We start from the raw sequence: 14,160 nt of genomic DNA, 5'->3' as shown, positions 1-14,160 counted from the left end.
CAAAGGAAGAAAGAAGAAAGAAGGGAGGTGGAAGGGAGGTGGAAGGGAGGTGGAAGGAAGGAAGGAAGGGAGGGAGGGAGGGCGGGAGGGGGAAGTTTAGAGCCTGGGAGAGGGAGGGCAGGAGAAAGCCCCGGGGCCAGCATGAGGGTGGCTTGAGTCCGGGCCTTCTGCGTCGTTCTTTTCTTTGAGAAAGGGGGCAGCGTAGAAGGCAGGAGAAGCGCCTAGGAAGGTGAGCGCCTAGGAGAAAGAGATTCTGGGGGAAAGTGGTTAGTCTTCCCAGGGTAAACGGGCCAGGACACTGAAGGGGAAACGTAGGGTAGAAAGGAAGCAAAAAAGAGAGAAGAGATGAAGAAAACAGCCCTCCGCGCGCAGACACAAGAAGCGTTCCCAAGGACGGGGAAGCCGAGGCGGGGCACAGGAACAGAGGCCCGGACACAGTTCTCTCGCCCGGGGGCCGGCGCACCGAAGTGAGGCCGGCGTTCGGGGCCGGCTCTCCCCGGGGGCGCAGCGCTCACCTATGGTCGACACCACGGTCCCCACGAAGTAGAAGGCGCCGGGGAAGTCCCAGCGCGGGCGCAGCGCGTCGGCGCGGACCCCCGCGGCCAGGGCCGCCTCGTAGTGGCGGAGGAGGGCGCGCAGCTCGGGCTCGGCCACCCCGTGCGCGTCGCTGAAGTTGCGCAGCGTGGCCCCCCAGCGCGCCCGCGCCGCCGCCTCCCCGGGGCTCTCGAGCGCCGAGAAGACCGTGGCGCCCGCCACCAGGTACAGGCCGATGAGCGCCGCCAGCAGCACGAAGCGGCCGGTGTCCTCGTCGAGGTGCGCGCGGCGGCAGCAGCAGCAGCAGCAGGAGGGGCGCGGCAGGCGGCGGCGGCAGCGGCGGGGCGGGGGCCGGGGGCTGCGGGAGGACATGGTCCGGAGCTCAGCCCCGGCGCCCGGGCCGCCGCATCCCCGCGGCGGGAGCACGGCGGGAGCGCGGCGGGAGCGCGGCGGGAGCGCGGCGGGAGCACGGCGGGAGCACGGCGGCGGGAGCACGGGGGCGCTCAGGCCGCGCGCGCCCGGGAGGGGGCTCCGCTGGCGGCGCCCCGACGCCTCGCCGGCTCCCCGGCCCTGGGGCACGGGGGCCCGCGGCCCGGCTCCCGCCGCGCGCCCCGCATCCTCCCCTGCGGACAGGCCCCCGGGGGCGCCCAGTGGCGCGCCGGGCTGGGCGCCGGGGCAAGCGCGGGATGCGCTCGGCGGCGGGATGCGGAGCGGCCGGGCGGCACGGAGGGGCGGAGTCACCGGGCCCGGGGCGGGGTGCGGAGGGTGGGGGAGTCCGGGAGGGAGGGGCGGGGTGCGGAGCCGGGCGGCGCCGACGCCTCCCGTGGGTGGCGGGCCCCCCGAGGCGGCCCCCGACGCGCCGTCGCGGCTCCCGGCTGCTGCCAAACTTTGCCAAACTTGCGGCGGCCCCGCGGCCTCCCGGGCGCGGCCCCCGAGGGGAAGTGGCCGCCGCGCGCCGCGCTCCCCGCCGGGGAAGGAGCCCGAGCTGGTCCCCGGGGCGCGGCGCCCCGCAGTGAGCGCGGCCGGCGTCAGCACCGCGGACAGCGCGTCGCTGCCGCAGCCGCGAGCGGGCGGGCCGGGATGCCGGGCTGGGGATGCGGGGTCGGGATGCGGGGTCTGGGATGCGGGTCCGGAGGCGCGGGCCCGGAGGTGCGGGCTCTGGGGTGCGGGCGCCGGGATGCGGGCCCCGGGATGCGGGCCCCGGGATGCGGCACGGCCCGCTGCGCCAGGGCGAGCAGACCCTCTCGGGTCCGCTCTCGACCTCCGCGCTTCCCCCCCACCGCACCCCGAAGCCTCGCGCCGACAGGGCGGGGACGCTGCGGAATAAAGACGGGGGAGGAGGAGTCACGCGCTACTCCGGGACCCAGGTGCCACCAGAGGAATGAAGAGTCCGCGCCCCCAGGAGGGCCGTCCCAAAGGCATCAGGAGAAGCCCTGTGCGGGTTCCTCCCCCTCCCCACGCCTGGAGCCGGGAGGTGGGGCCGGGGGAGAGGAGAGCTCTTCCGTGCGCTTATGGCTGGACCTTCGCGCTTGGACTCAGGCCCGCTCGAGTTCTGTGTGAGAGAGGTTCTTGGTTCAGACAGAAAACTGTCCTCTGGTAGCCTTGGCGCAAGAGGGCCCCCCGGAGATGGTGGGCTGTAGGAATGATTGATCTAAGAATGATCTAAGCCTCTGCGCTTAGATGCCCCCAGCGGGGAAACTGGCAGAATGCCAAGCCGCCCCTGTCCCCAACATCTCGCACTATGGCTAACCCTCTCCCCAAGGTCAGCCAATGTGGCCACTGTAGTTAGTCCTCTAAAGGGTGGAGTGTTAATCGGGGCCCCTCAGCTTTTCAGGGCTCCCCAAGGAGACCAGATGGTGTGGTTAGGGATGCTGGCCCAAGATCAAAGGCCTTGAACTTTGTGGACATTGATTTGCCCAAACCGGGCACCCTGGAGGATCGAATCTTCCTAGAAATGCAGCTCCTCCGTGCTAGTAGGGGACAGATGGAGAAAGATGTCACCACTGTCGTGGGGACCAGGCTTCTCACTCTGGGAGCTGCCCTCTGTAGCAGTGTATCTCAGCCCTGGGCCCCTTGGACCTTGTTTCCTTCCTGTGTGCCCCCCCCCCCCCCATTCTACCATGTGCTTCTCCACCTCCTGCAAAAGACTTCCAGGTATGTGATTTTTCATCTGTGGCCCCCTTGGAATATCCTAGGACAGTGATGGGGGAGTATGTCTCACCCACAGATCAAGTCTTAGAGAAACACAAATGATTGTCCTGGCTGACTGCTGTTGGTATTAGCAAAATGCACCCCAACTGCTCTCTTCTGGGGAAGGCCGGTCCCTTGCCTGCAGTGCCACCCCGGTGCTCTCCAGGGTGACTTCCCAGTCTGTCCCCTCTCCTCTTACTAGCTCCTGCAGCTACAGAGCAGGCAGGGTTGGATTCCACCTAGCGCTGAGGGAAGCCCTGAGAAGTTTCGTTCTGCAGTTGGCCCCGGGCTGTCCAGATGCAGCTGATGGGCATCTGCAGACTCCGCAGACACTTTCTCTGCCCACACCACAGAGGCAGAGACTGAGTGCTTCGCTGCAGTGTTCCAGGCCTGTGGGTCAGTTCCTTGCCTTGGCAGGGAGCTGGCCGTGTTCTCCAGCTCTTTAGTCTGGTTTGCTTGGTAGATTAATGCCCTCTGGCATTAATCTCAGCTCTGAATGACCTAATCAATTTGTGAGACAGAAACATGCCAAGCTCCCTGAATTCAGACGCTGGCCCTTAGGGAATGACACTTCTGCACTGAGTCAGTATTTAAATCACTGACTTCTCCATGACTCTCCTCAAGGCCTTTGCCTTCCTCCTGCCTTGCTCAGTCCCCCTGAGGATGGGGCTTGGCTCGCAGACATCTCCCCCTCCTGGGTCATCCTGCAGGCACCTCCAGTCCTTGCTCTGTCCAGCCTGTACGATCTGCTCTGAAATCAAAATTTTTTGATCACAGTCTCTAGCGATTTACTGGAGCTATGAGATTTCAGTCTTTAAACCCTTACTCTACTATCTAAGCTCCAGACCATTAGGCTGAAGTGATTTCCAGCAAACCACTCTAACGTTACCTTCTACTGCCTCTTACTTCGCCACCAAGTACTGCACGCAGCCCAATCACTGTTCCTTTGTCTATGCTAGGGGCTTCACTCAAAAGCTGTCTTCTCTTCCTCCTCTCCAGCTCTTCAGATACACACTTCAGCTCCAGTTAGAACTTTACCCCACTCAGAAATCTCTTCCTTTGTGGGAGATTTTGATCCAATCACTTCAATGCCATCATTTCAACCTAAGATCATTGGCTTTCTTCCATGGCCTTGAGAACTTCAGATAAGATTCCTGGGGAAGGACAGTCTGTCTTTCTCTTTTTCTGTCTCTGTGTCATTGTCATTAAAAGAAATACAAGGACAGGGCCCAGAGTAAATTGTACAGCAGGTTGGGTATTTGCTTTCCTTGCAGCTGAACTGCGTTCAATCCCTCATATGATCCCCTGAGTCTTCCAGGAGTGATTCCTGAGTACAGAACCAGGAGTAAGCCCTGAACACTGCAAAATGTAGTTAAAAAGATTTTTAAAGAAAGAAAGACAAAGACAGAAGCGTTAAGCAGGTATAATCAAGTGTGACCAGTTGTCAGTTCCACTCCTAGGAATGTACCAAGATAAATGGAAGCAAATATCCACACACGAAGCTGAACATCAATGCTCACGTAGTCTTATTCATAATAGTCCCAGAGTGAAAACAACCAAAGCAACCCATGTGGGTGCATCAACTGTCAACAGATAAGTACGAAGTAGTATGTGTGCAGAGAACTAAGTATTCTGTAATAAAAAAGGAATGAAGTGCTATATATATACTACACTGGGAACAAATATTAAAAGCATTACACAATAAAAGAAACCATAAAAGAAGACACAAAAGGTGACACTTTGTATGATTTTATTTATATGAAGTGTACAGATCGGGGTCAGAGCAATAATATAGTGGTGGGGCACTTGCCTTGCAAGCAGCCGACCTGGGTTTGATCCCCCGCATCCCGCATGGTCCCCTGAGCCCTGCCAAGAGTGATTCCTGAGTTCAGAGCCAGGAGTAAGCCCTGAGCATCGCCAGGTGTGCTCCTACCCTCACCCCACAAAGAGACAAATCAGAAATGACAGAAGTAAGCTACTGGTGCTGACAATTTAGGAAGAATGGGAGTGGCTGTTAGTGAGCCTGAGTGTTTTTGAGGATTATAAAAATGTTCAAAATTGATCCTGGTGCTGATTGCATAGTTCTGTGAGTTTACCCCCCAAAATGCAGATTACACATTCTAAACTAAATAGATTAATTTTATGATATGTGAACTATATCTCAATCAAATAGTTAGCAAATGCAAGTAATTGGGAAAATCTCACTGAAAAAAAAATTGAAAACAATTTATCCCCTCAGTGGGCTGGAGCAATAGCACAGTGGTAGGGCATTTGCCTTGCACGCAGCCAACATGGCCAACCCGAGTTCGATTCCTCCGCCCCTCTCAGAGAGCCGGGCAAGCTACCAAAAGTATCTTGCCCGCACGGCAGAGCCTGGCAAGCTACCCGTGATGTACTCGATATGCCAAACACAGTAACAACAAAGTCTCCGTTGGAGACGTTACTGGACCCGATCAAGCAAATCGATGAACAACGGGAGGACAGTGACAGTTATCCCCTCAAATTTTAGATCTTAACAAAAAATTAGAAATAATATAACTGTGTGAAAGAGAAAATTGATTAGGAATGAAATATGAGTAAAGGAGTTTGCTCCAAAAAATTTCCTCTTAAAAATTAATCTGTGTTGGTAAGATTTTGATGTAAAATTCTGCATTTCCAATTGTAGGACAACATTGGTTTGTGCTTTCTCCTCTGCTGCAAGGAGCTTAGGTTTGTTGGGCTACACCCATCACAGTGCTCCTGAAGCACTCCCATTTCCTTGGAATATCTATAACTTCTCTGTGATCTGCTTTCTCTATCTGTTATTCACTCATTTCCCCTAACCAGAACCTGTGACTTGTAAAGTCAAATTCTTCAGAGATCTCTGGATTAGTATTTGTAAGTGAAATATTGCTCTTCTCTTTTTCCTTATGCTCTTTGCATAGTTTACTTTAGAACAATGTCCTTTCTGTATAGACACAGGAAGATAGTTAATGCTATGTTTTTATAACTTGGGAATTAATTGATTCTGAATAATATTTACTCCTGGGAAACTGTCATATTTACTCAACTTAAGCCTCAGTTCCCCTTAAAACAGAGTCCCGATGAAGGATCTGGGGCAAGTAAGCTACCCTGGCATTGAAACAAGACAGAAAGTCCAAGCTAAGAACATGGTCATGGATGAATTCCATCATGACCCTAAGAGAAGTGACCGACCAGGACCCTGCAGAGATTAGGAAGGATTAATCTGGCCTGAGGACTGTGGTCTGGAACCTACAGCGAGATGCCCCCAGGAGAACCACCCTACCAGCTTAATATATCTCTTACTGGGTCCATACAAAATGATTAGAAAGATTAGTAAGAAGTAAATCTAAAATGATTATTTATGGACTAAGGAAAGGAGAAAGAAGCATGTCCTTAGATGAAATCTCACCCTTGAGCAGATGTCCTAGAAGGAGATCTTTGTCTTAGAAGAGCTTCCCCAGAAGGAAGGGAAAGGCTTTACATAAATTGATTGTGCTATCTGACCTACATGTAGTTGCTACCCTCAATGCTCAGAGGTTGGACTCTAGACTAAGGCTGGGCGTGGAGAGCGTGGCATGAGGGACAGAAGGAGATGGGAATGAGGGGCAATGTAAGACTGCAATGGGGCGCTCAGAGGGACTGAAACAGGCGCACGGGGAGAAAGGAATAAACAGCAGGATGGAGATCGGAATAAACGGCAACTGATCACCAACCAGCCTGGCGGCCTGTCCCCTCCTTCATGCATCTGTTGGCAGCAGCTGCAGGCCGGGGTGGGGAAGCGGCTCATGGCCACTGAACGCACGTGCAGCTCACTCACTTATTTATTGATTACACATCAGATGACAAATCCAAAATTCCCTGGGTGGGGTTGGAGAGACAGTACAGTGGGAAGGGCGCTTTCCTTGTATGTGGCTGACCCGGATTTGATCTCTGGCATCCCCTGAGGTCCCCTGAGCACCACCAGGAATAATTTCTGAGTGCAGAGATGGAAGTAACCCCTAAACATTGCCTGGATGACCCCAAATAAAATAACAAAATAGCAGCAGCAACAGCAACAACAATTTCCTGGGTACTTCCAAACCTCTTTGATCATATTGATCTCAGAATTCCTCAATACTCAACGAATTACTCATGAGCAATTAATTGTGTGATAGGACAAACACATGTATAAATTAGAGAAGCTGATTGTCTCTATCCTATTAAGTGTCACTTGAGTTGCTTTCTTAGTTGTACAAATGCAGAAAACCATTTCCCCCACAACCTCCACACTTGCCTGGAATTAGGATGCGTAAGGCCACTCATGTTTCTGTGCTTTGGCAAAAATCTCCACATATAGACCTGGTGAGTGAGAAAGGAAACCTTTGGACACAGGTCCTTCCAGGATGAAAATAGAAAGAGGTTTAATTTGTTTTCTTCTAAATCAGAGGTCAGAGGCCTTGATGAAGAAATATAAGAGGCACTAGGCAGTGTCCAACCCCAGCTCAGAAGCTGGGAGAAAAGGTCCTTGAAATGAAATTATTTTGAGGAAGAGGAGTCTGACCTGAAACTAGAATAAACAAGTTTATATGCTTTGGTGGCACAAGATGCAATGATGTTTGAGGCCCTGTAAGTCTTTGGCACTGTGTGGAAATTGAAGACTAGGGTTGAACCAAATTTGGGGTTTGAAAGGATGGTATCCTTGGTGCCCAGGGGCGCCCATTAGGTAAAGTGCTGCTGAATAGTAATAGAGAAGCAATGCTACAAATAGTATAAAAAGGTAAAAGGTAAAAAGGTAAAGGCCCTCCCGTTGATCGTCGATTTGCTCGAGCGGGCCCAGTAACGTCTCCATTGGAGACTTTGTTGTTACTGTGTCTGGCATATCAAATACTCTCGGTAGCTTGCCAGGCTCTCCGAGAGGGACGGAGGAATCGAACTCGGGTTGGCCATGTTGGCCGCTTGTAAGGCGAACGCCCTACCCACTGTGCTATCGCTCCAGCCCACAAATAGTATAAAGGCACTTACAATAACAGGAGTGGGCTTGTTTCTTGGCACTATTTTTTAAATTAAAAAAAAAACCTTGGACCACACCCATCAGTGCTTAGAGCTTACTCCTGGATCTGAACTCAGGGATCACTCCTGGTGGGACTTGGGAAACCATATGGGGGTGCTGAGGATTGAAGCCGGGTTGGCCACTTTCAAGGCAGGTACCCTATCCACTGTACTGTGGTTCCACCCCCATGACCTTGCTTCTTTTCTTTCTAATTGGCGTTTGGAAGAAGGGGAATGTGAGCCACTATTGCCTTATTAATATTCGATCTAGTTCTTCTAGTCATTTTTGAGAGTGGCTTCTGGGCCAGACAGTATAGGAGGTAGGGCACCACTGCAGTTCCTGGCCCTATGTGTGGGCCCACAGTTATTACCATGAGTCATTCCTGAGCATGGAGCCTGAAGTAGCCCCTGAGCACAGTTGTATGTGGCTGAAATTTGTCTCCCCCAAATCCTATCATGAATACAAAGTTCCATTCTCATGAATACATTGAGTTACTCCCCAAAGGCCCCGTTTCCAGAGATCATCGTATAGTCATACTCATTGGCCTTCTAACCCTATGAATTTTCCTGGGATACATTTAGTTCATATCACAGAGATAGCCCCCAAAATATGTTCTAGGGAACTTATTTATCTTCTTTGTCACTCCCAAAGTTTTTCACCGAGGTTATAGGCTTCTCTCTTCCTCTGATGAGCTGCATGGGACAACCAGGCTTTGTAGACCACTTGACCCTAAAGAGACTTGGGTAAGTGAGCAGAGAGGTATTCTAAGAAATGAGCCTTCTGCTTTACACACAGCTGACCCTGACTTGATCCCCAGAACTGCATATGCCTCCCTGAGTACCACAAGTGACCCCTTAGCACAGAGCCAGAGTAGCCCCTGAGAACCAATAAATGTTGCCTTCCCAACCCCCAAAATAAAATAAAATGAAACTAAGTATTGAAGTCTCCAATTATTATTATAAAACTGTTCATTTTGTCTTTCAAATTTGCCAGTGTTTGCTTAATGTATTTTGGGGCTCAGATGTTCAGCGCATATATATTTATAATTATTGTAACTTCTTGGTAGATATGCCCTTTTATCAATGTGAAATCCCTCTTTTGTGAGTCTCTTGTACAATTTTTAATTAAACTTTTCTCCTGGAATTAGTATAGTCACCTCACTGTCTTTAGATTACCTTTTGCATTGAATATCTTTTTATAGCATTTTGTTTTCAATCTATCTGTGTCTTTAGAGCATACATCTTTGGATTTTTGTCTTTTTGTTTTTAGAACATACCTGGTGATGCTCAGGACTTACTCCTGGCTCTGCACTCATAGATCACTCCTGGCAGTGCTCATACAGGACCATACAAGGTGCTGGAGTCCAGCACCTATCTATCCAGCACCTTCTCATCTATGACCACCCGCCCTGGCTAACCACTGGCAGGAGCCGACTGCATACAAGGCCAGCACCGTACCACTGTACTATCGCTCTGGCCCCATCAATAAGTTTTTCATAGGCAGTATAAAGTTGGATCATCAGACTGTGTATCTAACAACTGAACTTGTTAAGAATTTCTATCATTGTTCGGCTTCTGGTATGCTGCCAAATAGTTAATGAATATTTATTGAGAAACTATCAAATGCTAAACAGTATGTTATGAAGTGTTTGTGTACTTGTGCATGTATGTGTGTGGGGGTGGCAGCTCTGTTGTACTGAATGGTAAGAACTATTACAGTTATAGTTGTACTGAATAGTAAGAACTATTACAGTTACAGTAGTACTAATAAGAATAGAGCTTACAGTGGGCTACAGGAATGAGAAAAAACGTTTGATTTTTGTGGAGGTGGGAGCATCCAGGAGTGCTCAGGGCTTGCTCCTTGGTCTGATCACCCCTAATCAGTGATCTCCTCTGTCATCACCTCTGGCAGTGTCGGGGGGACCCGCATGGGCTGCTGGGGATCAATCCAGGTGGGCTGCGTGCAAGGCAAGCATCTTACCCTCTCCCATCTCTGGCCTGAGAGAAAGGTTTGAGTACTACATTGTGGCCTAGTCCCATGGGGGAACAGGGTTCCTACCTCTGCTCGCAAAGGGGGAGCAACATGGCCATAAGCCAGGAAGTTGTGGAGAGTGTACTGTGAGCCAGGACCCTGGGCATGCAGGGTGGATGCAGAGAACAGGACAAGGGCCATGCTTTTTCTCATCTCTGACCACTCTGGCTAAATGTGAGTTTCTCAGCACACGTACATGTGTACCATAACTCACCCCACGAAACCCTAACATCAATATTTTCCTTCAGAGAGACAGTCAGATACCCAATATAAGATTTGAACTTAAGGAAGCAATTTTAGGGTGAACTTTCACTTTCCCTAGCAAAGTTTGGGCTTGTCTTCTCAATAGCAGTTAGATCTGGAATCTAACCTTCACCTTCTTTTTTTTCAGCAACAGAGCACCCGTTTGGGGGTGCTTTGTACCCAAATGAAAGACTATCTTTTCCATTAGGTGAACCTGTATGTTTAGGACCTGGAGCGATAGGACAGTGGAGAGGTGCTTGTTTTGCATGAGGCAACCTGAATTCAATCCCCAGCATCCCATTTGTCCCCTGAGCACTCCAGAAGAGATCCCTGAGTGTAGCGCTAGTAGTAATCCCTGAGTATTGATGAGTGTGCCACCCCTGGCCACCACCACCGCCAAATAAAGAAACTGTTTTTTAAAGGTTAAACTGTATTTTTAAAGTTAAATAATATGTGCGATTTCTTGGAAGGCCACATATATAGGTGGCTAATTCTTTTTTTTTTTTTTTCAGGATCATACCTGGCGATGCTCAAAAGTTACTCCTGGCTCTGCACTCAGAAATTACTCCTAGCCTACCTGGTATTTTACCACTCTAGTCTCAAGGTGGCTAATTCCTCAGTCTGTGTGCTGAGTACCTTTGCTCTTCTGCCATTTTATTTCCTCAGTCACACTTCCAAAAATGTGGATGTAATGGCTGAAGTTCTAGTTACCCTCTGAAATCATAAGGTGATTTAAGGTTGAGAGGCATATTGTGGAGGGACATGATTAAATAAGCTTGCTTAGCTAGAAAGCCTGTCTCTGGTTTTATATTGGAGGGAATGAACCTTTTCATAGTTATACCACCTCACCGACTGATAGTCTAAATATTCAGAAGCTCCTGCTTGAGGGAGTCTGGGGTGAGACTCGAGATGTTCCAAGGTGAGACGGTCCAGCAAGATTCCGTCTGTTTTGTCTCCCCTCTCAGACTCCTGCTCAGCTCCCTCCTTCCCTCGAGAACTTGGACCAGTGGTCACATTAATCCTTGACTTTTCCAAGCTCTCTCCCACCCCACTTGGTTCCTCCCTACTCCTGAAGTTGCGAGAGTTGACCACATCTGCAACTTTCCTAATTCAAAAAACATTCGATCTCCAGAACCGAAAGCAAAACAGAATAGGGGAGGAGGGCATCAAAGAAACAGGCTTTGGGGTTGCCATAGTTAATACCTCATTGTTCGAATGAGTCAGAGATCTAAAAATATCGAACAGTTCTTTAGAGATTACAGCATTTGTTTTTAGCTGGGCAGCTCTGACAAGGAGCGGTAAACCTACCACCTCTGGGGAGAATGGAATGGAAGATGCTTTGGAGGGTAGCAAGTGCTCCTGGAAGCTTGTTCTTAGAACCAGATCACTATTCTTCATATTTTTTACTTGGCTGTGGATTGTGAATTATGTGTAAAGATGAGAGAAAGAAACAAGAGATTTTGGGCCAGAGCAATAGTACAGTGGGTAGGGCGTTTGCCCTGCATGTGGCCAACTTAGGTTTGATCTCTGGTACTACAGGTGGTCCCCAAGCCCACCAAGAGTGATCCCCAAACACAGAGTTAGAAGTAAACCCTAAGCATTTGCTAGGCATGGTCCAAAAACAACAACAAAAATTGCTTACTATATGTCAGTTAAAACTCTCATGCCATAAAATGATTGCACTCATTTGTGGGATATAAAAATCATGTATGAGGGGCTGGAGCAATAGCACAGCGGTAGGGCGTTTGCCTTACACGCAGCCAACATGGCTGATCCAGGTTCAATTCCCAGCATCCCATATGGTCCCCCGAGCACCGCCAGGAGTAATTCCTGAGTGCATGAGCCAGGAGTAACCCCTGAGCATTGCCGGGTGTGACCCAAAAAGCAAAAAAAAAAAATCATGTATGAGCCTATTACCCAAGGATAGTAGAAGATACTATTACCGAGGAACAGTAGAAATAAGAGCCAGGAAGACTGACTCAGTTGGGGGGAGAAAGCAGTTAGGATAGAGAAGACCGCTGTGACAATGATAGAGATGATCACTCTGGACAAGAACTGAGTGCTGAAATGAAGTAAAGGGATATACATGATAACCTTTCAGTATCTCTCTTGCAAATCATAATGCCATAATGCCCAAAGGGGGGGGGGGGGAGTGCCTACTGTAGAGGAGGCAGACTGGGAGTGGAGTGTGGAAGGAGGGAAATGGAACACTGGTGCATTGATGGGGGAAAATGCACACAGGTGAAGGGATGGGTGTTGGGACACCGATCACCAAAACCCAATCATGAACAACTTTGTACCTGTGTATCTCATGGTGATTTAATTTGTAAAAATTCACGCCAACCGTGGACATAGCACAGAATATAACACAGCATGGCACAGCTCAGCTTAAAGTCTTGAGAGGGAGACAAGTTGCCTGATGTCCTGATTTCCTTCCAGCGTAGAAGCAATCCTCTGTTGGTCGGGAGATTAGAGGATGGGGTGTGATGAGCATGTGTGACGGGGAGAATAAATGGAGGTGGGTGTGGGATGGAGCGTGAAGCTGAGGCTGGGGCCATCTTCCCAGGCATTAGGAGCCCAGAGTGAAAGAGCTTTGTGGGGAAGCAGTTCTGGTGAATAGAAGAGCTTTTCTGGAGGTGAACGCGTGACTTTGACTAGCTGGCCCTTCTCCCTCCTTCTGTTCTTCCTTCGTTTTCCAAATCCCTATTCTGTGTCAGGCACTATTCTGGCAAGGCTCCTGACTGATTACAAATGCCCAGGGAGTTTGTCTGTTTGTTTGTTTGGGGGCTACACCGGCTGTGCTTAGGACTTCTGGTTCTGTGCTCAGGGATCACTCCTAGTGATGCTCAGGGCACGTTATCGAGTGTCAGCGATTGAACAGGGGTTGGACACATGCAAGGTAAACATCTTCCCCACTGCATAATCTCTCTGGACCCACAAATGCCTGCATTTTAGCATGAGCAAAGCCTCCTGGATGATGGAAGAGCTGAGGGTTACTGAGGGGGTCCAAGGTGCAGCCAGGACTCTCCCCGCTGCAGGCTTTGGAAGCTCCACGAGGAGACACACGGCTTGGGGGAGCGAGGGGAGCCGTGAGTTCACAGGCTGCCTCTGACTGCCCCAGGGCCCTGGGGGGCTCAGAAGCACCTATGTCCTCTTTCTCCTCTATCTCGTCCAGGGAGACACTGGCTTGTGTGGGGTCTGTTGGGTTGGCCCAGAGATAAGGGGTTTCACAGCTCCAAAATCCTGGAAGCCCACAAGGAGAGACTACCGTCCAACCCTCTGATCAACCTCCTTTGGTATAAAGCCACCCTAACCACAGGGCTGCACCCTCATCAGCCTCTTGCCCAGGAGCACTTTCTTCCCAGTGAACCCTGTTTCCCCTCATTTTCCCCAGGACTCAGTCTCTCCCTTTCCATAACTCCATAAGACCTTGCAGAGTCCACCTGGGACACTATGCTAAAATGGATAATGGTGGTGGGAAGGTGTAGTGGTGGGGTTGATGTTGGAATGTTGAATGCTAGTGACAAATCATCATGAACAACATTGTAAAATAATAATTAAAAAATCAGATTTTTTAAAAAAAATGGGAGTCCCCACGTCCCCCACCTCCCCTCCCTGGGACACTCTGCTTGAGGGTCTTTCCTTTACAGTCCCGCTTGGTGGTTTTCTCCTTAAACTAAAACCAGCCACCAAGGCAGCTCAGCAGTGAAGGCTGTGCGCCGAGGAACCTGGTTCATTCCCCCCCCCCCACACACACACAGTCACACGCATACTCACAGTTACACACACATTCACATATACATGCGCTCGTATATACATACATTCACGCACTCACACACCCATACTTATACACTCATGCACTCATACATGTACTCACATATGTACACACGCATGCACACTCACATAGCCATATACACGCACTCATACATGCACTCACACACACTCATTCACACTCAAACACATACACTCACACAATTCGCACACTTACACACATTAACATATACCCACACTCACACACATGTAAACACTCTCAAACTCTACGCCCCCACCCCCAAGAATCCGCTCTCTCCCAGGCTTAGGTCCCTCTGGTGGCTCTCCATAGCCTGGACAGGCGTCCCCCCCCTCCTGAG

General features: G+C 50.4%; 1 protein-coding gene across 1 annotated transcript in view; it reads right to left on the bottom strand.

The window, feature by feature from the left end:
* KCNK12 (potassium two pore domain channel subfamily K member 12) overlaps positions 1 to 1,169 on the bottom strand; it is a 48,808-nt gene extending 47,639 nt beyond the window's left edge. Inside the window, exon 1 of the mRNA XM_056116823.1 lies at positions 516 to 1,169. Coding sequence (XP_055972798.1) covers positions 516 to 906 — 391 coding nt within the window. The 5' untranslated portion in view covers positions 907 to 1,169. The remainder of the gene's footprint in view (positions 1 to 515) is intronic.
* Between the last annotated feature and the right edge of the window lie 12,991 nt (positions 1,170 to 14,160).

Source organism: Sorex fumeus, unplaced genomic scaffold (genome assembly GCF_029834395.1).
Source record: "Sorex fumeus unplaced genomic scaffold, SorFum_2.1 ptg000003l, whole genome shotgun sequence".
In the NCBI taxonomy this organism is placed as follows: domain Eukaryota; kingdom Metazoa; phylum Chordata; class Mammalia; order Eulipotyphla; family Soricidae; genus Sorex; species Sorex fumeus.
Note: the sequence above shows the minus strand (reverse complement) of the source record. Positions and strands in the feature narration are given on the sequence as shown.